General features: G+C 41.6%; 1 protein-coding gene across 1 annotated transcript in view; it reads left to right on the top strand.

Annotated features, from left to right (window-relative positions):
* Nucleotides 1-15,642, top strand: part of THAP12 (THAP domain containing 12) — a 31,401-nt gene extending 15,759 nt beyond the window's left edge. The window contains exons 2-5 of the mRNA XM_056116044.1: nucleotides 767-887; nucleotides 4,504-4,611; nucleotides 10,591-10,627; nucleotides 12,766-15,642. Of these exons, the coding sequence (XP_055972019.1) occupies nucleotides 767-887; nucleotides 4,504-4,611; nucleotides 10,591-10,627; nucleotides 12,766-14,699 (2,200 nt within the window). The 3' untranslated portion in view covers nucleotides 14,700-15,642. The remainder of the gene's footprint in view (nucleotides 1-766; nucleotides 888-4,503; nucleotides 4,612-10,590; nucleotides 10,628-12,765) is intronic.
* Nucleotides 15,643-27,755: the final 12,113 nt, after the last annotated feature.

Raw genomic sequence — 27,755 nt, 5'->3', positions numbered from 1 at the left:
TTTAGCTTTTTGGGTCATACCCGGCGATGTTCAGGGGTTACTCCTGGCTTTGCACTCAGGAATTACTCCTGGTAGTGCTCAGGGGACCATATGGGATGTTGGGAATCAAACGCCCTACCCGCTGTGCTATCGTTCCAGCCCCTATTTATAAAATATTTATTTACTATTTATAATGATGGTGTTGTTTAATATGCTTAAGTTAATCTTGAAGAGATGTTTTAGATACTGGCCTCATGGTTGTACAGCATTGTTTTATTAACTTCTTTGAAGTATGTCATAATTCTGTGAGAAGAGGGAAATAGAAATTTGTTGTCCATTATACATATATGTAGCTATAAATGTAGATATACATATATGTGCATTCATGTCTACCTTAAAATTGAGTGCGGGAGCAGGAAGGTCACCGGTATAATATACTTGCTTCTACTTTTAGACCCTGGGTGTTTGATATCCAGCTCCAAAACCAAAAGTTGCTAAAGAGTAAATTTTGAATTCACATTACAGAATTGTAGCATTGTAGCACTGTCCTCCCGTTGTTCATCGATTTGCTCGAGCGGGCCCAGTAACGTCTTCATTGTGAGATTTGTTACTGTGTTTGGCATATCGGATACGTCATGGGTTGCTTGCCAGGCTTTGCCATGCGTGCGAGATACTCTTGGTAGCTTGCCGGGCTCTCCGAGAGGGGCCAAGGAATCGAACCCGGCTTGGCCAGGCCAGCCGCACGCAAGGCAAACGCCTTACCGCTGTATTTTGATTTTATTTATAGGTGCCAGAAATGGGTGGAGAATTGTAGAAGAGCAGACCTAGAAGACAAAACACCAGATCAACTAAATAAACATTATCGATTATGTGCCAAACACTTTGAGACCTCTATGATATGTAGAACTGTAAGTAATAGGTGGGCTTGATTTTATATTTTGGTGTACTCTCTCCCTTTCTCCTCTGTATCTGGTAGGAAATATTCTCTCTCTCCCACTCCCTCTCCCTCTTTTTCTTCCAAGAGGAATTCTTATACCCCTCTGCTTGTCTTTTTTTTTTTTTAAGATGAAGACAAATTTGGAGGTGAATAAATACTATTTTGTTTCCTAAAACCTGTGTGGGTGGTGGTGGTGGTTTTTTTTTTTTTTAATACCCCTGTCCCATTTCTGATGCCCCATTCACCAAAGGTAGCTGCTTTTAAACTTGTTTTTGAAAATCTCTAAAAATGAAAAGTATTTTATTTCAGGGAATGTTAGTATTTGGAGCAGTTTCTTGAGAACTTTTTAAAAATGAGTGATATCTTTAGAAATAGAGCTATTGATTTTTATGTATACTGGTAGCACCAACCCTGAATTTTATGTTGGATTCAACAGGAAGCAAGTGATATAATTCACCTGAGAAAATTATTTCCACCAGTGATTTTCAATTTCACCTCAAGATCTGTTTTTCAGCTGTGAATTTGGCCAGTCAGCGCCTCGTTTACTTCACTTTCTAATCAGATTGTCCCTAAGATTGAAGATTTTTAACCCTCTGTGATTCTGTTATTGTCATCATTCATAAAAGGGTTCAAATAGAGCAGATTTGGTTGAAATGGAGCAGACTTGAAACACTTGAAATTAGTTAGAAAGACAATTGTGTTCCTATGTTGCTGTTTTGGTATGACTTCTGTAACATCTCGGATATTGGGATAGACATAAATTTGATTTGAAGGTACACTATATATTGTTATGCAGCAATTTATTTTGGTATTTTTTTCAGATACATTTTGCAGAGGCATCAGAAAACTAAAGAATGATTGGGTTATTTTATTTCTCAAATTAATTGAAGCAGATACTTGTGAAGTCATTGGGAGGTGAGCCAGTTCCGGTTCAACAGTTTAATCACAAATATTTGAGGAATATTTTTGCCTTGTTTTGTTAAGAGCGTGATAATGAGCAACCAAAATAAAGAGATTTCATAATATTTAAAAGGCAAACCACTATGCTTTTTGACAATCAAAATTATTTCACTATTTACACAGGCCATATGTATAATTTTAGTAATAAATGTGGTCTTTTAATTAGATAACTCGACCTAGATTAATATCAGAAAATACAGTTCACCTCATTCTTGTACAGTCTAAGCAGAGCCTGGAAAGATGAGCTCTTTTATTCTTAAAAATTGTACATGATTCTTCAAATAATGTAAATATGGAAAAATGTTCTTTCTACATAAATAGAAGAATTAGTAAAGGCTAAATTATCTGATACTTCTACCCAAATATTCTGACCTCATTACTTTGGGTTTATCAATAAACAGTCATGAGTAGTTCAACCAAAATGAGATATTTAATATCTTTGATATAGCAAAGGATTATTGCGTTACATCCAAATGTTAGTTTAGCAGCTGACAAAACTTTATTTTGAATCAGTATTGAAGTGGATATTGAAATTGTCATGCACCAAGAATTCTATTTAGCCTTTGGGGCATGGGGCATTTATAATTATAAATATTTGGTTGCATGTTTTTCATTCGTATTATTCTGTGTTCTGATTTAACACCTTGTTTCATAGTAAATTAATTTTACTTGAAATTTAAAAATTCATTAGACTGTTTTATGCTGCCTCTCCTTATTTAACAATTAGTAATTAGAATTGATTGTATACATGTGTATTTTTTGAGATGTTTGCTCAGAGAGAAAGATGTAATGCTTTGAGTGTAGTATAGTTTTTTTTTTTTCCTTCATTATGTTTTTAATCAATTCTGGAATTGAAATTTATTTTCTTCTTTGTCTTTTCTGTGCAACATGGGATTAAATTAGAAAATAATTGAACTGAAAATTTTCCCAAATGTATTTAACATTTCTTTGAATGAACCTAAGATAAGATGTTCCTTTCAGAGACTTTTGTTTTTCTTTCTTTTCCTGGGTGAAAAATTGTAGCTTTTTTGTTCTTTTTGGTCTGGTACAATTTGGAACATAACTTTGAAGTAAGCACTACGTTTTCCACACATTAGGGGATAATCTTTTTTACCAGGACTTTAAACTAGGTGGGAGGTAGAGAGGTTGTAGTAGCAATTATTTAGGTTCCTCGGCTCTTAATAAATGTTTTGTCCCACTCTGACCTTCTCTAGTCTGTCTGTTGAAGACCTTCTAAGTATACATTCAGCTTCTAATAGGTTATATTAGTTTATCAGAGATTAGGTAAATGACTACTCTTTAGTGAAGAGAACATTAGAATCAAAAGAGACTGTAGGACCAGGGAGGTAGTGTATTAAGGTGCCTTGAAGGAGGCCAACCCCAGTTTTAATTCCCCAGGACCCCTATATGATAGTCCCTTGAGCACAGGCAGGAGTAGCCCCCACACACTTGAATATTAAGCAACTGCCGCTCCCCAAGAAAGGAATTTAGAAATACCTAGTTTAGGTATTGTTATCATAGTATGAATGATTTCAGGTGGCACTTCTGAATCTTTTTTTTTTTTTAATTTTTATTTATTTTTTTAAATTTTTATTAGTGAGATACCTTTAGGTACAGTCCTTCACTGCTGGTGGGAATGCCGACTGGTTCAGCCCTTTTGGAAAACAGTATGGATGATTCTCAAAAAATTAGAAATTGAGCTCCCATTTGACCCAGCGATACCACTCCTGGGAATATACCCCAGAGAGGCAAAAATGTGTAGTCGAAGTGACATCTGCACTTGTTTGTTCATTGCAGCACTCTTTACAATAGCCAGAATCTGGAAAAAACCTGAGTGCCCGAGAACAGATGACTGGTTAAAGAAACTTCTGAATCTTTTTAGACGTTTTATTATGGAGTGTTAAGAATACAGCAAGCCCTTTAAAAACATTTTATTGTTTCATTGTTTAAGACTGTAAACTACAGTAGTGAGTGGGTTATAAGAAAGTAAAGATGGTCATAAAACTGAAATGACAGTGTAGTGTGGCAGTAATGATATTTTAAAAAATATTTATCTGGTTCGATACTGGAAACTTTATTCAGAAAAGGAAACTTAAAATTCAAAAAGAGAATTTTTTTGACCCTGGTGAGTCAAATTGCATAGTCACTATAGCATTTGAACTGGGTCTGAGGACTCCTGGGTTCCTGTCCAATCTATTTCACTGTGCCTGGATGTTATACAGTAGGAGCAGAAATGGAATCAGCAGCAGGTAAAGGACAGAGTAATTAGTATGGAATATATGAGAGGATAGATTGTTTGAGAAATGTTTGTGCCTGTTGTAGATTTGATGGCTTCATGAATAGATCAGAGGTCGGAGACTAGATTAGAATGTGCAGAATGCAAATGCATTTTATTTCTTATGCTTTCAATTTAGTTCCTTCATTTATAATAATGTGCTGGAGGACAAAGGCAGAAAGAATTAGAAATAATATTAGAAATAATAACCTTACCTGAACTGACAATTCTACAAGTCTCTATACTTTAGAACTGGAGTTAGAGGAGTACTGGGGAGATGCTTAACATAGGATTTTATTTATGTGTACTACATTTTCAGTACCATCTTTAAATTAACATTTTTCTTTTTCAGAGTCCTTATAGGACAGTTCTTCGAGATAATGCAATACCAACAATATTTGATCTTACCAGCCATTTGAACAATCCACATAGTAGACACAGAAAACGGATAAAAGAATTGGTATGTCAGTGTGCTTTCAGCTTTACACATCCTGTAATACTATGATACATAAATGTGCCCATATTAACAGTGAACCCAGTTATAGTCTCTTTTCAGAAATAGTACTATGAGAAATGAACACTATGGTTTTACTGAAGTAGGCTGAATGTAAGATATTAATTTGTCTTAGTATTTCTCTCTCCACAAATTTTATTAGTTAACTCATTAACTGGTGAGGAGTGTACTGTTAATCACAGACCACAAATTCATTCCCATCTGGGTAGAAAAATGCCCAAAAAATTTTAAGAACCTTTTTTTAAAAAAAATAAAAGCAACTGAGGTATATTTACTTCTAGAATTCAGTACAGAGGAATGAAGAAAGGGAAAGTGAAAATTTAAAACAAATATTAGAGATAAAGTTTTTATCATTAAGTGTTTCCAGTTTAGAAAAAGCTTCTTAATCTGCATAATTTAGTCTTTTTTGTAGTCCTTTAATACCTTTTAGTTCTAATTGTTGCAACTTTCTGAATTTTGTTCATTCAGATTAAATTTTTCAGACTCCTCAATCTATGACTTTCCACCACCATTGCTGTCAGTACAGGCCCTTAGTTTATTATATTTCCTGTTTTTGTTAGCATTTCTATTCATTCCTTTCTCATTCGTATCTTTGCTAGTGTATTTAATATATGTCATTCCAATCTACCTAATGTATGCTTGACGGGGCGAGGAGAGCACTCTGCTCATGGACCACTTCAGGTCTGCTGGCGCATCATTGTGGTGTCAGAATTGAATTGGGGACAGTCCTGGGCAAGGCAGAGGCCTTAACCTCTGTACTATTTCTCTGGTCTATACTGTGTGCTATTTTGGAATAACATGTATCAATTTTTTTCATTTCCTACTATGTTTTCAAGGGGCTGGAGCTATAGCACAGCGGGTAGAGCGTTTGCCTTGCACACAGTCAACATGGCCGACCCAAGGTCGATTCCTCCGCCCCTCTCGGAGAGCCCGGCAAGCTACCGAGAGTATCTCGCCCGCACGGCAGAGCCTGGCAAGCTCCCCGTGACGTATTCGATATGCCAAACACAGTAACAACAAAGTCTCCAATGGAGACGTTACTGGGCCCGCTCGAGCAAATCGATGAACAACGGGAGGACAGTGACAGTGACTATGTTTTCATAGTTTGTACAGTTTTTGAACTCCTGGTAGTGCTGAGGGGCTAGTCCTGGCTCTGCTTGGAGATCACTCTTGGTGGTGCCGAGGGGATCATATGTGGTACTGGGGATCAAACTGGGGTTGTCCACATGCAAAGCAATTGCCTTACCCCCTGTACTAACTCTGGTCCTGTTTTTCTTCAGTTTTTGTTTCGTTTGGAATTTGTATGCTTGATGCTCTGTATATGTATTATACAGATACAATTTTACTTTTCTCCTTACAGAGAACCAATTTTCCCAGCAGTATATTCATCCTTTTCTCCTCTGGTGTAAGAATACCACTTTAGGGGCTGGAACGATAGTATAGTGGGTGGGGCATTTGCCTTGCTCACGGTGGTGGACACCAGTTTGATCCCTGGCATCCCATATGATCTCTGAGCACTGTAAGGAGTAATTCCTGAGTGCAGAGCCAGGAGTAGCCCCTGAGCATTGCTGGGTGTGACCCGAAAAGCAAAAAAAAAGAATACCACTTTATACCAATTTGCATATACACAAGGATGTTTCTGGTTTCTCTGTTCTGCTCCATAAATTGTTTTATACATAGCTGTACCACGGTGTTAATAACTGAGGCTTTCTTCTGTATCTTACCTTTATATCATGTGCTTTTTTTAGTATTTATTTCCCCTTCCTCTCCTTGTTCCTATTTTTGTTACTGTGTTGGCAAGGGATCATACACTGGGTATGTGATGCTTACTTGCGATGGCACTTATCGTGCTTGCACACGCTTGCTTGAGCAACCGGGCATCACAGGTGAGGGTTTCACCAGATCACACTTAGCATGTGGAATGATGCTTGGGATTAAATCTTCGTCTAATGTCTAAGACAGTTGCTCTACCTCTGACCTGTCTCTGGAACCCCTGGGGTGAGTTCTTAACTCGTGCTCTCATTTTTTTCCCAAAGATTGTCTTAAGAGCTACCTCATTCCTCCATTTTTTGGTTGTTTTTGCTTTTTGCTTTTTGGGCCACACCTGGCGGTGCTCAGGGATTACTTTTGGCTTGCAGTCAGGAAGTATTCCTGGCAGTGCAAGGCAACCATATGGGATGCCAGGGATCGAACTGGAGTTGGCTCTATACAATGCAAGTACTTCCACACTGTATTAACACTCTGATCTCCTTATTTCTCCATTTAATTTGAGAATTTGTTGTTGTTCTGCCCTTAGAAATTGTCACAATGCTTTGAATGGACATAATGATAATATTAGTTCTAGTCATAAATAGGAAAAGAAACATAATTATGAAGTAGAAGCAGTCATTGAGAAAAGTAAGGACTTGCTCTTCTTTAAAAGCTATTAAAATACAGAGGGGTGAGGAGCTGGGGAGATGGTACAGGGTTAAGGCACTTGCCTTGCATGCAGCCAAGCCTTGTTGAATCCCTGACATTACATATGGTCTCCTAATCACTACCAGGAATAACCCTGGAATACAAAGCTAGGATTAGCCCCGAGTATTGCTAAGTGTGACCCAGTCATCTACTCTCGACCCCTCCCCCCCACACACACAACTTTTAGGAGTATAGAAAGTGAAAATAGGGTTTTTTTTGGGGGGGGGTTGGGTAATTCTTTTTGTTTATGTTTTGGGGACATGCTTAGCTGTTCTCAGGACTTATTCCTGCTTCTGCACTCAGGGATCATTCCTGATGGGCTCAGTGGATCATATGGCATGCCGGGGATCAGACCTAGGCCAATTATGTGCAAGGCCTTACTGGCTGTACTGTCGCACCAGCTTCTTTCGGTAATTCTTTAAATGTAATTTAATGTAATTTTCTTACATTATTTCTGAAATATGTTAGGTTTCGTTTGTGTAGATAGTTTTCTGGTTGAGGATGATGCCAGCAATTCTCGAGAACTTTTGGGGGTGGCACTCCTGGCTCAGTTCTCATGGAACTGCAGGTTCCCCTGTGGTGTGCTGGGTACCATGTAGTGCAAGGGATTGAAATGAGCTCCCATGTGCACAGCATGCACATTAGTTCTTCCAGCCATCTCTCTGGCCCTGAACAACCTTCTTACAAATTCCCGCCGTCAGAGTTTTCTTTGTACTGTTATCATCTACAAATAATGATCAATTTTACTCTCCCAAATTATAGTTCATTTCTTTCTTTCCTGTTGCTTTTCTGATAGTAATCCTAGGACTTCAAATGCCCCAGTTATGTCATAGCTACTACATTTGTCTGATACCAGTCAGTACGAGATTTGCTGTTGGTATTACAGGCAAATTTTTATGAAGTTAAACTCCCTTTACTTCTCATACTCAAGAGTTCAACTTGCTGAACTCTTATTATCTCATTAAATACTTTGACTAGAGAAGTCTACAAAAATGAAGTAATTAACAGTGATGGATTGATTTTTGATATTGAATTATTTTTGCTTTCCTTTGGTCAACTTTGATTCTTTTCAAAAGTTATATTAATTAAACTTAGGGTCTAGAGATTATAGTACAGTGGGTTAAGGCACTTGCCTTGCACAGGGCCACCGTGGGTTTGATCGTCAACATTCCATATGGTCACACAGACCCAGGCCCATCAGGAGTGATCTTGAGCCCAGAGCCAGGAGTAAGTCCTGGGCACTGTTGGGTTTGCACCCCTGACCCCACCATCAAAAAAAAGTTATATTAAAAATGGTATTGATGCATACCATCCTGATATTGGTGCATGTGAGGAATATTTGATTGCCATTTCAATGTATTTATTGGTTTTTTTCTGTATGATGTATGTTTCCAAAACCTTGTGAATTTGGCGTAGAGAGGGGGATAAGGCCACACCCAGCGATGATCAGGGTTTACTCCTGGCTCTGCTTGGGGAACAGTATGGGATGCTGGGGTTCTAACCTGGGTTGGCCACATGCAAGCAAGCACCTTACCAGCTGTACTATCTCTCTGGCCCCAGCTTTGTGAATTTTATCAAGGATTTAAAAAATAATATATTTTCCCTTCTCTGTTCCTAAAATAGTTTATGTAACTTTTCAAAGAAATAGTAGTTCTAGCAATGATAGTTGTGCTAGTGTCTTCTTTTTTTGGGGGGGGGGCATACCCGGAAATGCTCAGGGGTTACTTCTGGCCTGCACTCAATGATCACTCTGCCAGAGGAATATATGACTGCCAGAGGATTGGGCCTGGATCGGCAGCATGCAAGGCACATGCCTATCCGGCCCCTATTGGTGTCTTCTGGATTTGAGGGATTTACCTCTTGCCTGTGTCTAGCTCATAGTTCTGTTGACTCAAAACTATAAATGCCCAAGTATATTTTAGCTGTATCCAACAATCCTAAAAATACAGTGATTTTTTTTAATTGCTTGGGTAGAAATACCTTCTATTTTTCCTGTTTGTAAAACATAGGATTGTTTTGCTTTCAGATGTGGGCTTATTTTTTAACCCCCTCCCCACCCCCATGACATTTTAAGTTTCACTTTAAGGGTATATACATGTACAGTCTATGCCATATTCTTTCTAGTTTTTTTTTGTGGGGATTATATTGTTTCCTTTTTAGTGGGGTGGGTGCAGGGGGAAAACCTGATGGTGCTTACTCCTGACCTCTGCTCAGAGGTTGAGATGGGGTGCCATGTATTGAACTTGGGTCAGCCGTATGCAAAACAAATGCCTTAACTCCTATAGTATCTCTCCAGTCCGAGGTGGTATGCTTTTTCTCTCTTAAGACTTACAGAATTTCAGGGCCAGAGTGATAGTACAGCAGATTGGTTGTTGGCCTTGCACACGGCTGAACTGCTGAACTGAGTTTGATCTCTGTCACCCCATAGGGTCCTTTGAACACTGCCAGGAGTAATTCCTGAGTGCAGAGTCAGGAGTAATCCCTGAGCATCATCTGATGTCACCCAGAAAGCCAGGAGGAAAAAAAAATAAAAGACAAAAATTTCTTTCCTTTATACTTGACATTTTGAATTTCACTAAATGTATCAAAGATACATCTTTTCCTATCCCAATGAAAATTTTTAATTTCAGAGACATCATTTTTATTTTCTTTATGCATTTCCCCCCTTCATCTGCTTGTTTCTCTTGTAGTTGAATGCTGATACTAAACAACAGTTCTCCACTTCCGCTTTCTTAGGAATTTGGTGCTAGGGAAAAAGAGCTAACTCATACAGTCGCTTACTGTCCTCTGCTGGACCTTTGGGAAGCCTAAATGCCTCATAAGTTCTTCCAAATCGCCTTCCTGTAACTAGTCTGTAGGAGAAGGAGGAAACATGTTTAGGCTGGTTAGTAGTTGCTGCTGCTTATCACTCGCATCGTGTTCCCTGCTACCCAGCCCACAACCTGTTGTCTCTAGTTGTCACTGGTGTTGCTGTTTTCCTGCCACAGGACAGTGATGGATTATGATCTCAGCATTGTAGAGGGAGAGAAAAGGACAGTCTAACCCTTCCGTGCCATTTGACTTGATCATTATATGTGTCCATTTCTCTTCCGTGCTCATTCCCATTGCCGCTTCCTAAGCATTTCCTCATGGTGTTTGTGTTAGGTACTGGGATTCAGCAACTCCTCTTAGTTATGTCCCACTGGGTTTGATTGGTGTATGGTATGATTTGTGCTGCTGGGATTTGACACTGAAGCTACGTGGTACATGTTCCTGTCTTTTATTTTTCTTTTGAGTATTTTATTGTAAACTTGAAGCCACTAACAAGTGTTATTTTGGTTTTACCCATCTATTTGAACTCTGTATTCTATATAAATTTAAGCTCATGAAAGAATTAAGTTTAATTTAAAACAATTGTTTTCATTTGAGAGTCTTCGGTGACATACTAGATGTTCAGTTTTCTTAAAGATGACTTTTTTTGTCACTCAGAGTGAAGATGAAATCAGGACTCTGAAACAGAAAAAAAGTAAGTGATAGTGTTAATGACTCAACTTCTGAATGCCTTTTTAAAAGGCCTTGACCTGGTAAGGACAAATAAATATGTTTTATGTTCAAAAGTACTGTGTGAATGACTGTAAGTGTGGTAGGCATTTCCTGTGGCCTGAAATTCGTAGCTAACATCTTCATTTTGTCTCCTGAGTGCTGCTGTACCATGCTTTTAGCCATCTCCACTAGGTATGTAGGGGCGTTCCATTATAGGGAAAGGAGGACAATATGACAGGAGCAGAATTTCTTTTATTTGGTGGGGGGCGGAGGGGTCAGCAGTATTCCTGGCTCTGTGCTCAGGAATCACTCCTTGCAGTGCTCAGGGTAACCCTATGGTATGCCAGGAATTGAACCTGGGCTCAGCCACGCACAAGGCACCTGTTCTACCTATTGTGTTGTCACTCAGGGATCACTCTGCCGGAGGAATATATGGAGCATAATTTTTGCTCCAAACATGATATATAATAAGTTCTTGTAAATATTTCAAGGATCCTGTGCTCATGTGATGGTGATGTGTAATCTTACATAGCCTTTCAAAGGAGGGCAACTTGAACTTACTCTTATTACCATTATTCATCATTTCTCAGTCCTATTGCTGTTTGTATTGATAACATAGCTTGTTTTGAGCACTTAATTGTATACCAAGTCATCATTCCAGTGCTTATATTAATTTCATAATAGCCCCCCAGATAAGTATTTTTCCCCTCTCTGTGAGAGGAAGCAATGAACTCATAAAAGGAAGGACATACACTTCGCAAAGTATATAGTGACTCATTTGGTGAACTACTTTTTATTTTTCAAGCTTCTGATAATGCATGATAGGTAGAAGATCAACCACAGGGGTTGGAATTTCTGCATGATATTTCACCCCAGTAACCTACTTTTCCATCTAAATGAGATTAGAGTTCTAATATGTGCCTTAAAAATTATACTAATATGGTTTATATTATTTAGACTTCTATAATGTCACATAAAAGTATAGCTCATTATTTGACAGAGGAAACAGTATAGGATTTGAATTTTACCTCTTTGCCTTCTCTCTCTCTCTCTCTTTCTTTCTTTCTTTCTTTCTTTCTTTCTTTCTTTTTCTTTCTTTCTTTCAGGGGGGAGCAGGGAAGGGTTCATTTTGTTTTGTGGACCACACTTGGCTCAGTGAGGTGCTCAGGGGACTAGTGAGATACCAGGATTTAAAACAGTGTCATGGCTATAGCTGCATGCTAGGCTGATACCTTCCTTAACTTTTGTACTCTTTCTAATCCTTTTTTTTTTTTTTGGTGGGCTTGAGGGGTATACCTAAGTGCTTATGAGTCTCAGGGGCCATTCCCAGTGGTACTCAACCAAACTTAGTGGACATTTCAGTGCTAGGACCCAATAACTTGGTACTATTCAGGGCCCAATGGTTATAAAGGGTTCCCGGGGCGTTACCTAGCAGTGCCTGGTGGGACGGGGTGATGAGCCCTCTCCTCTTTCTATCTGAATCTGTGACCTTGGACAAGTATTTACTGTCCTCATTTGTGAAATGGGATTGATACAGCCTGCTAAAGAAAGTAATGTGAGACATATAAAATACTAGAACATTGATCTGGAGAGATAGCACAGTACATAAGGTACTTTCTTTGCCTTGCATGTGGCTGACCCAAGCTCAATCCCCAGCACCCTATATGTCCCTCCCAGGCTCAGGATTGATCCCTGAGTGCAGAGCCAGGAGTAAGCCCTGAGGACCACTGCATATGGTCTAAAAACCAAAATAGAAAATTTTTAATATATACCAAGACAGTGCCTCGGCTAGTATTAATTTTCTTCCTCTTTATCGGAGAGAATGGGTTGTTTTACATTGTACAGTGTATAACAATTACTTGTCATTAGGTTTTAGGTTTCTTTGAAGTTATAGCAGCACTTAACTATGTGTAGGGTTAAAATACATCTTCTCATTCTCATAACATTTATCTCTCTCACTAGAATGTATCTTAATTTAATCTCTGGTCTCTAGTCTGTTCAGTTAAACGCCTGTGAGTGTCGAATGAGTTTGTGAATTTTAAATATTTAATGAAAATTGTAATTTTTTTGTTGGCATTTTTTTTTATGTGCCTATGTATAAAACTAATTCTTGTTTTCCAGTTGAGGAGACGTCTGACCAGGAACAAAAACATAAGGAAATAAACAACAGCAATGCTCAGAACCCCAGTGCAGAAGAGGGGGGTGAAGAACAGGATGAAGACATTTTGCCTTTAACTCTTGAAGAGAAGGAAAATAAGGAATACTTAAAATCTTTGTTTGAAATTTTGATCCTCATGGGAAAACAAAATATACCTCTGGATGGACATGAAGCTGACGAAATCCCAGAAGGTCTCTTTACTCCTGATAACTTCCAAGCACTGCTGGAGTGCCGAATAAATTCTGGTGAAGAGATCCTAAGAAAACGCTTTGAGACAACAGCAGTTAACACATTGTTCTGCTCGAAAACACAGCAGAAACAGATGCTGGAAATTTGTGAGGGCTGTATTCGGGAAGAAACCCTCAGGGAAGTAAGAGACTCTCACTTCTTTTCCATCATCACCGACGAGGTTGTGGACATAGCAGGGGAAGAGCAGCTGCCCGTGTTGGTGAGGTTTGTCGATGACTCGCATAATCTGAGAGAGGAGTTTCTGGGCTTTCTGCCGTATGAAGCCGATGCAGAAATTTTGGCTGTGAAATTTCATACGACGATCACTGAGAAGTGGGGGCTCAACATGGAATATTGCCGTGGGCAGGCTTACATTGTGTCCAGTGGATTTTCTTCCAAAATGAAAGTTGTTGCTTCTAGACTTTTAGAGAAATATCCCCAAGCTGTCTACACACTCTGCTCTTCCTGTGCCTTAAATATGTGGTTGGCAAAATCAGTGCCTGTTATGGGAGTATCTATTGCATTAGGGACCATTGAGGAAGTTTGCTCTTTTTTCTACCGGTCACCACAACTGCTCTTAGAGCTTGATAGTGTAATTTCTGTCCTCTTTCAGAGCAACGAAGAAAGGGGTAAAGAACTGAAGGAAATCTGCCATTCTCAGTGGACAGGCAGGCATGATGCTTTTGAAATTGTAGTTGACCTCCTGCAAGCACTTGTTTTATGTTTAGATGGAATAACCAGTGACACAAATGTTAGGTGGAATAACTGTGTAGCTGGCAGAGCATTTGTGCTCTGTAGTGCAATAACAGATTTTGATTTCATTGTTACTGTTGTTGTTCTTAAAAATGTATTAGCTTTTACAAGAGCCTTTGGGAAAAACCTTCAGGGGCAGACCTCTGATGTCTTCTTTGCAGCCAGTAGCTTGACCGCTGTTCTGCATTCACTCAATGAAGTGATGGAAAATATCGAAGTTTATCATGAATTTTGGTTTGAGGAAGCCACAAATTTGGCAGCCAAACTTGATGTTCAGATGAAACTCCCCGGGAAATTCCGCAGAGCTCAGCAAAGTAATCTGGAATCTCAGCTGACTTCTGAAATTTACTATAAAGAAACTCTAAGTGTTCCAACAGTGGAGCACATTATTCAGGAATTGAAGGACATTTTCTCAGAACAGCACCTCAAAGCTCTTAAATGCTTGTCTCTGGTGCCCTCTGTCATGGGTCAACTCAAATTCAACACGTCGGAGGAACACCATGCGGACATGTACAGAAGTGACTTGCCGAATCCTGATACTCTCTCAGCAGAGCTGCATTGTTGGAGAATCAAGTGGAAACACAGAGGAAAAGACATAGAACTTCCTTCTACTATCTATGAAGCCCTCCATTTGCCAGACATCAAATTTTTTCCAAATGTTTATGCATTGCTAAAGGTCCTGTGTATTCTTCCTGTGATGAAAGTAGAAAATGAGCGCTATGAAAATGGACGGAAGCGTCTCAAAGCTTACCTGAGCAACACTTTGAGAGACCAGAGGTCGAGTAACTTGGCTTTGCTTAATATAAATTTTGATATAAAACATGATTTGGATTTAATGGTGGACACATATATCAAACTCTACACAACTAAGTCAGAGCTTCCTACAGATAATTCAGAAACCGTTGAAAACACCTAAGAGACTTTAAAATAGGGTTTATCTTCCTTTTGAAAGCATCTTACAGAAAAGCTATGTTGTGTGTAGGCCACCCAGTCACTGACTGTCTTGACCAGTAGGTCTCCCATTGAGTATGTTCATTTATACTCGGAGACCGAACTGTTCTAAAAGATAGCATTGAAAGTGTCACATCACATTTCAGTGTGAAGTCTGCTAGTGGCTCTTTGGAGTTGTTTTTAGTTATTTTAGACATAACATTATCACTGTGGATGTGATATTTGGGTATTGAGTTACCAGTTCCTTGAAGAAATAAATTTGAGGTTGTGTGGGAGGAATTCATTTTATAAAATGTTACATTAAAGCTCACAACTGACCTTTGACTGATAAGAGTTCTAAGTATTACTGTTAAAAATCTGTACTGGACAATTAAGAGAATTACCAGAGAAATGTGAGCTTGCCAAAGTGTAGATTTTAAGTGTAGATTTTGTCTTTAGCAAGTGAACTTAAAGAAACAGATGAGTCTGCCATTGTTGTTCCATAACTGGTTGTTGCTGTTTGCATTCCTTTGTTGAGCCTACAGAAGCTTTTAGCAAGTGGATATTGAACTTGTGTTTCATGGTCGAGATGGGATCAGAGGCCATGGATACTGACAACTGATTTGTTTTGCTTTCTTGTCTGTTCTCCATGACTATTATCTACTGCCTCATCTTGATTTATAAGTAAAACTTGGAGAACCCACAAGAATTATTGTTTTGTGGGCTTCCGGGAATAATATGAAAATATTGCTGTTATTTTTGGTGAAGGAAATCAATTTTGTATAGTTTATTTCAACCTAAATAAAATGTGAATTTTGTTTAAAGTTTGGGTATCTTATTTTGGCGGGAACAAAATGTTCTTGTGGTAAATTCACTTTAAAAGCTGTTTTGATTATCACCACATTTGAAAATAAATTCTCTATTTTTTTTTTGTAATATGATTTGCCACTTGGGATATATAAAATATTTTAAGATATTAAATGCAAGGTTTACTAATTTTTTTACAAGTCATGCAGTATATACTGTACGACTCCTATGTAAATAGTTAATTATTGGTGGCTAAAATGTTAATGAACATGATTGCAGAGATGAATTTCATTGAGTGATTTTATTGTTGGCATGTTAGATCTTAATAACTTGGTGCCAAAGTGCTCAGCCTTGTGATAACCAGCAGCATCTAGAAATTGGTTAAATCAGGACATAGTATCCATGCAGGTTATTAAAAATAGAACAGTTTATCTTGCAACCAGAGCTCTGTTAGGTGCTTCTGGGTTTGAGTCCTAGCGGATAGGGCGTTCGCCTTGCATGCGGCTGACACGGGTTCGATTCCTCTGCCGCTCTTGGAGAGCCTGGCAAGCTACCCATGACGTATTCGATATGCCAAAAGCAGTAACAACGAGCCTCACAATTTGTTGTGAGAAGTTGCCCCTGCCCGCTTGAGCAAATTGATGAACAGCGGGAGAACAGTGCTACAGTGCTACACCTTCAAGATGGCAGGTGATAACGAAGGTGATGCAGAACTGACCATTTAATACCAGAATCTTTCTTGGAACACAAGGCCTGGCTAGTTCTATAACCTGGGTACGTTTCCTTACCTAGAAAACCATACTTACAATTGTGCTAGGAGAGAGAGATAATTTTTCATACTACCTTTTATTGCTTAATACCAAAACTTGGTGGCTTCAGGCCCAAGGATATGACAGAAGTGGTAATGCACATGCCGACCACGTAGAGACCCTGACTTCGGTCTCAGTCACCACATGGCCCCCCAAGCATCACCAGGTATAATCTTGATGACTCTCTTAGCTCTGGACACCACCAGTCCCAATCACAGGAGTAGCTCTGACTGGAGAATGATTACTTACGATAGCCATTTATCATTTCTGGCTTGTGTACTTTGGGTAAGTGGTTCTTTTACTAATTTCATTGGGGGTCGCTTTCAGTGATCAAATTGAGTAAGGGCCTAGTACAGCTGGGCCATTCCACATGGTCTTGTCTCTTGGGCTCGTAGCTTGATGTTCTTAAAATACCAAGAAGCAGTATCTGAATTTACAAGGTCATTTTTACGAGTCTTGGTCGATGTAAATCAGTTTCAGGGAATGAAGAAACAAAAGCAATTTCGTGGGGAGGGACTGAAATACAGTCTTTTCAGTTTTACAATTATAATGTAGCCAGAACATTCCTGCAACAAGCATTGAGTAGATATTTAAGTTACCCATAAATTACTGTAGTTTGTGTGTTGAATTAGTTGGGCATTTATTGAAAATTTAAATTTTTGTTGGCATAGGGCACCACACCCAGCGGTGCTCAGTGCTTATTCTTGGCTCTGCACTCAGGAATTACGCCTGGTGTTGCTCAGGAGACCATATGGAATGCCAGGGATGGAACCTGGCAAGCACCGTACCTGCTATACTGTCTCTCCAGCCTTTACTGAAAAATTTAAAACACGTATAGAGAGTCATTTTTACAAACCCTGATCTTTGTCAACCCTTGTCATGGGCTGGAGCAATAGCACAGGGGTAGGGCATTTGCCTTGCGCGCAGCCAGCCCGGCTGAGCTGGGTTCGATTCCTCCGTCCCTCTCGGAGAGCCCGGCAAGCTACCGAGAGTATCTCGCCCGCACGGCAAAGCCTGGCAAGCTACCCGTGACATATTCAGTATTCCAAACACAGTAACAAGTCTCAAAATGGAGACGTTACTGGGCCCGCTCAAGCAAATCGATGAACAACAGGAGGACAGTATTTGTTTTTGTTTTTGTTTTTTTTTAATTTTTTAATTTTTTTTATTTATTGAATCGCTGTGGGAAAAGTTACAAAGCTTTCAGGTTTAGGTCTCGGTCATGCAAATATCAGTCACATTTCCCTTTACCAATACTTATTTTTCACCACAAAGAACCCCAATAAACCCCCCCAACCCCCCCTCATGTCTGTGGGGTAGATGAATTCTAGTTAACACTGTCTACTTTGACTAGCTTCATTGTTTTGATAAAAGTTGCACCATTATTATTTAGAGTTTACCCCCCCCTCCCAAACTCAGCCATGCTGAAAAAGCATTGTGAAATGATTTGCTTTCTACAGCTGGTTTCAAGAATTAAATGATGTCTGGTTTTGGATTTCTGCTATTTTATTTATTAACCCTGCAAGTATTTCTACTGAGAGTCAGTTAAGAGATTGGTCTCTGTGCTTCTGGGGCCGTGGCCGTGCCGGAGAGCCGCTCGTGGGGGGCAACTGGTGACCTCGGTAGGGCATGAAGGACGGGCCGGAACGCCCCCCCCCCCGCCCCCCCACCCCGTCCCATGAGGTGTCCATCGTACCCCCACCCCCGGCTCAGACCTGCTCTCCACCAGGCTCCCATGCGGCCGCCATCTTTCTTTCCCTGTTTTTTTTTTTTTTTGAATATTTGTCATTGACTATAGTGGGAGGCTTCCCACAGGTGGAACCATCAGTTTTGCAAATTGAAAAATTTAGAACACTTTCTAGCTTGTGGTAGGTATACATTCTGACTTCTTCCCCGGGGCAGTCTGAAATCTGAAATAAATGTCGTTCTTTTACCAAAATTCAGAAATAATTTAGTTAACAAAGTTTTCTGAAATTTAGGATTCTAAGAGATGAGCTTTCTGAGCTGTTCTTAATACGGAGAGGCAAAACACCTGGGTAGTTTTATTTGCGGGGAGGGGGGAAAATTGGGCCAAACCCAGCAGTGCTCAGGGCCTAGTCCTGCCTCTGTGGTCAGGACTACCTGGTGGAGCTTGGAGGGATCACATAGGTGCTGGGAGTTTGAGCTGGGGTCAATACAGTGCAAGGCAAGTGCCATAGCCCCTGGACTGTCTCTTACAGCCCCAAATATCTGAAGAGTTGAACTCCACTAACAGACACGGATTTCTCTGCATGGCTTTATGGAGAAGAGGGCCAGGTAGACACTGATTTAGGTCCATGCTAGGTTTAAGACCCTCAGACCAGGGTAAGAGGTCCAAAAATAAAATTTCAGTTCTTATTCTCCTAATGGTCTCCTATTACCATAGGACTTATTATTTAATATTTGTGAGTCCATTGCCTAAATATTACCGTAGGATTTAATACCTAATATTTGTCTCAGATATTTAACTTAAAAACTGAAAATCCAACTTGCGATTACCAGAGAAGAATGGGAAAAGAAGAGTGATAAATCAGAACTAAGGAGGTCTTTCTAAATGTATACCTGAAACTCAGAATGCTGCAAAGCAGTGTGACTTCCATAAAGACTCTGGAACTGAGGGCGAGGAAGAGGAACTTGTATAGAACACTTGGCTTGTGTGTTTGAGGCCGAGTTCAGAAAACATCCTCACTCCTGTTCATTGCAGCTCTATTCACAACAACCAAAATAGGCACCGGTCAGGAAACTGGAGTACACATACGTACAATGGGATGCTACTCAGCCATGAGAAAAAGTGGCGTGCAGTTTGCTGCTATGTGGATGGGTCTAAGTGAAGTGTCTCGGATGGAGAGGGACGGACACAGAATGGTCTCCTGGAGATACAAAGAACCCACAGGGGGTGATACGTGTAAAGACAATAGAAACTTGAGAACTGGTCTTCAGTAGGGAGCTTGGTGTTTCGGGTGGAGAGGTGGGCGGATCATTATGAAAATGGTTTAGTGGTCACTGGAGAAGTTGTGGGTGCCGGACAGTGTAAAGGGAGTGCGTGCGACCATATCAACAACAGTGCAACAACCCACAATGCCACAAAGAAGAAAAGTACCTCCCATTAGAAGTGCGTAGTGGGGGTGGGACCAAAATGGTACATTAGAGGAGGAAAGAGAACAATAGTGTTAGACCATTGCCTAAAAATCATGAATAACTAAGTTACGGTCTTTCTAGAAGTGTCTCCCTCTCCACATATAGGGCTCAGTTGGCTGAGCGCAAACTTTGGTTTGTGTGGCGGTGGCCTGGGTTCAGTCCCTGCCACCACATGGTCCCCTGAGCACTGGTGGTGGCAGCGCTCAGGCGACCACCAGGTGTGGCCCCAAGTCCTTCAAAAAGAAATGCTGTCTGCATGGAAACCGTGTGCAGTGTTTTATTTGAGGGACCACTTCTGGCAGTGCTGGGATGGGGTCCGGGCCACTCTCACTGCATTCTGGAACCTTATCATCTGGTAACCACAAATTGGATTTATAATTTAAGTTAAATATCTGGATCCCTGTTCTGCAGTGCTGTGAACAGGGGCCCCCCATGCCCATGATCAGGAATTGCTCCTGGTGATGCTCAGAGTTACCATATGGGGTGCTTAGATCAAACCCAAGCCGGCCCGTGTATAAGGCAAGCACCCTACCTACTATACTGTCACTTCAGCCCCAGAAAATTGATGTAGTTTGTTTGGGACCACACTTCTAAATGTCCAGAGGTTACTCTGCACTCAGGAATCACTCTTGGCGGTGCTTGGGGGACCATATGGAATGCAAGGGATTGAATCCAGGTTAACTGCCTGTAAGGCAAGTTCGCTGCCCAGTGTACTATTGCTCTGGCCCCCATTCTCATATAATTCTTAACAAGCGCCTGAGGTAGATCATGCTTTAGTTGACTGAGCTGAAAAAGATCCCTCCAGTAGCGGCTGTTTTCTGCAGCATCTTAGTTCAATGTCATTTATTTTTGTTTCATATTTAGGGCAATTTGTCCCCAAGGCTATTTAAAGTGAGTAATTCATTAAAGATAGAAAAATTATACTTGCACTGTTTATTAATATTTATATATTTTAGAGATTACAAAGCCCTTTGAGTATATCATTCAAGTGTTCAGAAAAATAAGTATTACCCCGTGTTTTTAGTTGAAAAATCAGGTTCACCGGGGTAAATGAACTGTTCCAAATTATTATAGCTAATAAGTGCCAGAGCCAGGTACTTGAATCCAGTCTTTCAATCTCAAAAGTTGATTGTGAAAGCCACTTCATTCTTGGGTTTGTAAAAGAAATATTTGCTTTAGGAATGGGCTCCTTTTATGTTCTTGCTTTATCTATTGCCAGCTTTCAGCACGGCATCTCTGAAATGTGCTCATTATAGCCGACGTGGGTTTCTTGCACACACAAAAAAAACATAATCAGAGCCTGAAACTTCTGAGACTTCACAAACTGGGTGTAGAAATGCTGCCACCTTTGTTTGACTGCCAAGACGCCACCACAGAGGACCGTAGGCCCAGGTTCATTTATTGCACCAGAGAGGGTGCAGCTGTCTTGTTGCCATAATCAAATGCTCCTCTGTGGCCTTGAGGGGTAGTACAGATTAGCATAACAATCTCTACTAGATGCATTTCAGGAAACAATTACTAAGAAGCAACAAGTGTGATCTATAGGTTGACCAAAATGACAGCTAATTCCCAGACCTTTTCAAATGCCCCTTATTTCTCACTGTAAGTTCTATGTAAACAGAACGCACTACCTGCCACCGTATTTCGTTTCATAAATTTTTGGATAGAGTGAACAACAGACTTCCAAACTAGGTAGTGGTAGTAAATCTGCCCCTTTTAATGAGTTCGAATTTACAGTAGTAGTTTAAACATCTGGAAGTTTAAAGTCTTAATTCATTCCAAATGTTCAACAGGGATATGTAACAAAGGGGATATATTGTAATTGGGGGATCGAGAACACTGTTGACTTGATCTGAAGGCGTTTTCAGATCTTTTCTCTGTGTATGTTAAACACATAAAAGAGGCTGGCAGTTCAAAAAGAGGAAAGAGATGGACATCAAAGTTGGCATGCTTCTGGAGGAATCGATGTTAAGAGGACATTTATAGCAACATGGATGAGGTTTAAATGTTATCAGCTCACATTTAGGATACGTCTAGATAGTTCTGTGTCCTATAGTCTACTTACAAATGAGGTGGATTTTTAAAAATTGTTATTTAAAAATCAATGTTGAGCCAGACCTTTTGATTCTTAAATTGTCGTTTTGAGCAATGCATTTTGTAATCCATAAATCTGGTCAGGAGTCAACATCTAGCACAGGACCAAGTTTTGGTTGAGCGCAGTGTTTCTCAACCTCTTTCTGTCCATCGTCCCATACTGACCCTGTGGCCTTTCGGTGGCTCCCCTGACCTACTGATTAGCCCCCTAGTCTCATGGTGCGGCCCACTGTTTTTGCAATTTTCACAGCCCTCTTGGGATATCCTGGGAGGTCCCCAAGATTGGGGGCATATGACTTGTTGAGAAATACTGACTGAGTGCATGTCAAATGAGTCCCAACAGGATTGATGCTAGTTAGGTGTTTGGGGTTTTTTGTTTTTCTAAATTTTTAAATCAGTTACATCTCCAGCTGTAAAATGCTGACTTAATGTCACCTACTCAGTCCCAATAGTGTGGGTGCTGGTTAGGCATTGGTTTTATTTTCATAGAGTCTGCAGGTTACCAGCCTGCCCTGTCTTCATTGGAGGCTAATGGGGTGCTCTTACTCTAGTGCCTGGATTCTTTCATTTAAACTTCACCTGATACTAGTAGTTCAGCAGATGGAGAGGTAGTTCAGCAGACAAGGCCCTTGCTTGCCTTACACAGGGGCCTACTTTAGTCTATCTTGGCACCAACCTGAGCACAGAACCAAGAGTAAGCCTTGGGCACTACCTGTGCCCCCCCTACCAAAATAAATAACCAGTAAAAATTTTTTTCAGATAAAAAATAATTTTTTGAAATGAAAACCTAAAAGATTTGAAGACCAGTGAAATCAGGATTCCAACACGATGGGGAGATTTGCAAATACAAGTTGCTGTTGGATTTGCTTTTAACTTTAAATATTGTATTAAAATATGAACCTTTTGTTTTGAGGCCATACCTGGTGGTGCCCAGGGCCTGCTCCTGGCTCAGCATTCAGAGATCCCTCCTGCTTGGCTCAGGGGACGCTATGGGGTGTGCTGGGGATTGAACTTGGGTTGGCTACATGCAAGGCAAGCACTTACACTGCTCTGCCCACTGTACTATCTCCCAGCCCTGATAGATTTCATTTAAAATATTGTATCAGACTGAGGATTTCAGTCGATTTAGCCTTCAGGCTCGGGGCTAGGTCTTACAAAGATGAATAAGCTCAAATCCATGCCATAGTTGAAGAGACAAAAAATGGGGACTTGGTGACTTCCAATGCTCAGTTTCACTTCTCAGTGGAAACAGGGGTGCTCCATCAATATTAGAAATGGAACACCCCTCTGGGGGCTAGAGCATAGTACAGCAGGTATGACGATCGCCTTGCACCTGGCCCACCTGGGTTCCATCCCTGGCATCCCAGAGGTTCCCCAGAACTGCCAGGAGGAATTTTAAAAAATTGCTTAAATTGAATCACAGTGAGATACACAGATACGAAGTTGTTCACGATTGGGTTCTCTCTCTCTCTCTCTCTCTCTCTCTCTCTCTCTCATGCAGATCCAGGAGTAACCCCTGAGCATTTGCCAGGTTTTACCCATCCTTTCCCCCCCCAAAAGAAAACAAGTATACCTGTCTAAGGCATGATTCATCACCCCAACCTACCCAACCTGTTGATCATTATGATACTCCACACGCTATTTCAGGCTTTCAAGATGCCTGTTTTAATCAGCAGTATACATAGTAAACTGAAATCTGCACGGTGATAGGGTTTAGAACGAGAATGACTACAAGAGACTATGTAGGTGTAGGCAGCACTTCCCTTTCGGAGGGGCTGCGGCGAGTGCCCACAGGTAGGGGCAGCTTCTGATGGCTCAGGAGTGACCCCTGGTGGTGCTTGGAAGACCATATATGGTAGGAGATTAACCCAAGGTTGGAGGGATGGAAGGTATGCACTGTAACCCTCCAAGGGTGGCCCTCACTGGGAGTCCATGTGACAGGACTGAACCCACCCCTCCTGCGTATGCCAAGCATGCTCTAGCCTCTAACCCATAAGTGATCTTTCCTCCCTTCCTCCCTCTCTCTCTCTTTCTCTCTCCCTTTCTCTCTCTCTCTCTCTCTCTCTCTCTCTCTCTCTCTCTCTCTCTCTCTCTCTCTCTCTCTCTCCTCCCCCCCCCCAGCCCTTTTCATTTTACAGACTAGACAGGAGGCTTGTTGGAATCATACCGCTCGGTGGTGGCAGAGAGCAGGTAGTCGGGGAGAGCTGAAGTGTCCCACCTGCTGTGCTTCCCAGCACACACAATTGAAGACAGAAGGCCTGAAAGGACCATTTCTTGGCTGGTGAACAGTGTCTGCCCCGCAAGCTGTTATTAATGCAAATGGTAATCCCATAAGAATGTCAGTTTTATAGGAGGAAGATTTATGAAGCAGGCCGGTGTCTGGGCTCTTGGCACATTCTGTATTGTGTTACTGTAAAATTTTGGTTTTCAAAATATTTGGTATTGCTTACATCGTATTTGGGCAATTACCGTTCTGAGTATTATTTTTCTTTGGAAGAGTACGTGTGGTTAGATTGTGGATTTGCGAAAGACTTTCCTGAAAAAATGAGATATTGAAAGCATTCCTTACAGTGACATCTTCTGGGATTTGCACTTCCTTTTCTTAATAGCAGCCGTTCTATATGGAGCATCTAATACGTATCTAGCACACTCGGTATAAATCACTTCATTTAAGTTCACAGTAACCTGCGGAGTAGGTGTGGCTGTCTTCATTTTGTGGGTTCAAAACGTCCGAAACCATTCAGAGTAGAATCCAAACCCACACTAGCAGAATGGAAATTCTGCTAGCTAGCTAGCAGAACACGAGTTTCGCAGAGTGGAGATACCCACCTTTTCAAACAAAGCAAATGAAAAGACCAGGAGGATGGGAAACAAAATACTAACATTTGTCTCTAGGTATAAAGAATATAAGAAATTCAAAATTCCCTGACATTTCAGTTTTACTCTAATGGGTATGTTTATTCCTGTCTTGGAAAGGATTCTGAAATAGAACCTTCAAGATTCGTTACATGAAAATACCTTTCTTCAAAAAGATTGCCAACGATTTTTCCAGTTCCATTTAACACGTGTCGTGCCAGGCATTATGCCAGCTTTGTTTGCTCTGAAGGCGAGCCTGTCTTGGTGGCAAGTCGATGAGACTGCCGCCGATTCAGGATGTCGCTCCGTATCTCCAGAATGCCCTCGTGCCTGCTCCAGATACTTCCCACTTCTCTTCAAGCCACTGTCACCTCACAGTGTCCCTTCAGGTTTCTTTGTCACAACAGCAAAGTGATCATGAATCTTTCCTTCTCAGATCTCTGTAGCAGTCCTTAGTGGGGGGAGGGAGGGCACACGCTGTCGTGCTCAGGGGACCATGGGGCACCCAGCATTGAACCCGGGTCTCCTGCATGCAAAGCGTGCACGGCAGCCCATGAGCTAGCTGTCTTCAGTAGACCAGAATCCAAGTTCCGATGACCAGATTGTCTCTTGAAGCCCTACATGATTTAGTGCCTGCCAACTCATGGCTTCCTCTTGTCTGGGGACCGGTTCATTCTGCCCGACTCCCGTGATCTCCCTTTGGTGCCTCCCACTCACCGGGCTCATCCAGGGAAGCTGTTCAGGACCTTTTAACTTGCTGTGCCAGGAAGGTGATTAACCCAGTTAGCTCCTGGTTCCCTCCTGGCAGCATGCATATCTTGGCTTCCATTTCATCACCACAGGGAAGCTATCTCTCAGCGCCCTCTCAAAACTAGCCTGTCTGCTAGAAATGAGTTGCCTGTTTGTTTGCACTAATGTGGAAGTTCTACGTGCAGGACCTGAGGCCAGGTTGTGTTCATTGTGGTTGTATCTCACTGCCTCCACACACAGTGGGCAGGTGGCAGGTGCTAGGTCATTGTTGGAAGGACGGACAAGTGTTGTGTTTTAGGGTCGCGTGGCCAGAGGGTTGGGGTGGGGGAAGCATCTGGAAGGGAGGGTGAAAACATGTGAAGGGCCGATCCGTGGGATTTCAGTCCTTGTGGAATCCCCTGGTTGCAGGGACGCCTGAGAGAAGCGGATTCTGGGACTCTTGCCTGTGCTAACAGCTTTACGAACGGTCTCCTTCACAGGTGAGAGGTGTGTGGCCACATCCAGCCTGCCTGTCAGGGCATGTTGAGAAAATGAGAGAACACAGTTCACCTCCAAAACAAACCCCAGATTGGTCACCGTTAATCATAATAATGTCTGTGATTTGTATAGTCTTTCTTCAGCGTTCTCTGAATTTTGAGACACGATCCCTGTGGTGCCCCCCTCCCGGGTCCTACCACAATAACGACCTTGGCATGTGACTCACCAGTCTCCCCTGCCATATAAAACCTTCCTATTTATCACCGCCTCACCCCTTCCTTTCCCAGTCAAGCCATTTCTGCCTTGTTTTTTCTTCCCTTCCTTCCCTTCTCAAACCACAACCCATATAATTTTCATTGCCCTCTTTAGAACCCGCTTGTGTCTCTGTCGTGGTCTTTTTATAGAGAAGGGCGCAGACCTGAAAAAGTCTGAGGGTGGAGATGTGCGCTTTTCAATGACCTCTGTTACAGAGTGGGCTTTTCCATTGGATGTGCCAGCATTTTCATGGTGGGGCGGGGAAGGGGTACACCCATTGGTGCTTGGGGGCTGCTCCTGGCTTGATGCTCAAAGGTTGCCCTTGGCAGTGCTTGGTGAACCATGTGGTACCAGGGATCGAACCTGGGGTTCGTGCGCTCAAAATGCTCTTGTATTTCTGGCCCTGTGGATTTGTCAACTTGGCAGTTTCCTGGAGAAGGTGCTTTAAAATTATTAGCAGGGGCTGGAGTGATAATACAGTGGGTAGGGTGTTTGCCCAGAATGCGCCCGACCCGGTTTCGATTCCCAGCATTCCATATGGTCCCCCGAGCACTCAGGAGTAATTCCTGAGTGCAGAGCCAGGAATAACCCCTGTACATTGCCGGGTGTGACCCAAAAAAGAAAAAAAAAAAGACTACCAGAGGTGACTCCTAAGCACAGAGCCAGGATTATCGCCTGAGCTGGTGGATTTCACTGAATAACATAAAGCAAAATAAAATAAAATTATTAGCAATCGAACCAGACAGTACAGTGGGTAAAGCACTTAGCTTGCATGCAGCTGGCCCCGAGACTATTCCAGCAGGAGAGAACCCTGAGTGCAAGGCCAGGAGTAAGCCCTGAGCACCTCTGGACGTGGATCCCCCAAACAAAAAAAGTACTAGAGGTCTCTGCTCACTTGCATTCATAACCGAGTCCATAGTTGTATCCAGTACATAAATAATAAGATTAAGTTGCTGACTTCTGGTGTGCTTAGTATAGTGGTACTTGTGTATGGCACGCAGAACAGTATAAATGTATTAAATACTGCCAGGCACATGAGATTCTTTCATGTCTATAATCTCATTTAAGGCTCAGGATTTTGGTGAGGCCGGTGATGTATTGTCCCGATGAGAGAACTGAGTCCCAGAGATATGTTTGCTGTAGGTCACATGGTCCCTGCTGTACAAAGCCAGAGCCCGTCCTTGCGGTCCACTACACAGCTGACCACAACACAACAGGACCCTAACAGAGCTCCGGAATCTGCACAGACTTGTGTATCTTTATTTTTTTCCCCCTGTGATTTTTTTTCTTTTATCTTTTGGGGTCACATCCAGCTATGCTCAGGGCTTACTCCTGGCTCAGTCATTTCTCAGAGATCACTGTTGGTGGGGCTCCAGGACCCTATGGGGTGCCGGGGATTGAACCTGGGTCAGTGTCATGCAAGGGAAGCACTCTACCCTCTGTACATCTCTCCAGACCTCTTTCTTTCTTTCTTTCTTTCTTTCTTTCTTTCTTTCTTTCTTTTTTTTTTTTTTTTTTGCTTTTTGGGTCACACCTGGCGATGCACAGGGGTTACTCCTGGCTCTGCACTCAGGAACCACTCCTGGCAGTGCTCAGGAGACCATATGGAATGCTGGGAATCGAACCCGGGTCGGTCACGTGCAAGGCAAATGCTCTACCCGCTGTGTTATCTCTCCAGACCCTCCAGCCCTCTTTCTGTAGTCAGTCTCAAATCAAGTTTTTAATTTTTTCATCTTTTTATTGATTATGGTGCTTAGGATTTCTGACCAGCCTGTCAGGCTTGCCCTGTCAGCCCCATGCGACCAGCTGAAAATGTAGCAAGTTTTGCTCAGTTTTGC

This window comes from Sorex fumeus, unplaced genomic scaffold (genome assembly GCF_029834395.1).
Source record: "Sorex fumeus unplaced genomic scaffold, SorFum_2.1 ptg000030l, whole genome shotgun sequence".
Classification (NCBI taxonomy): Eukaryota; Metazoa; Chordata; class Mammalia; order Eulipotyphla; family Soricidae; genus Sorex; species Sorex fumeus.
The sequence above is the reverse complement of the archived record's forward strand: the minus strand, read 5'-3'. Positions and strand labels throughout refer to the sequence as shown.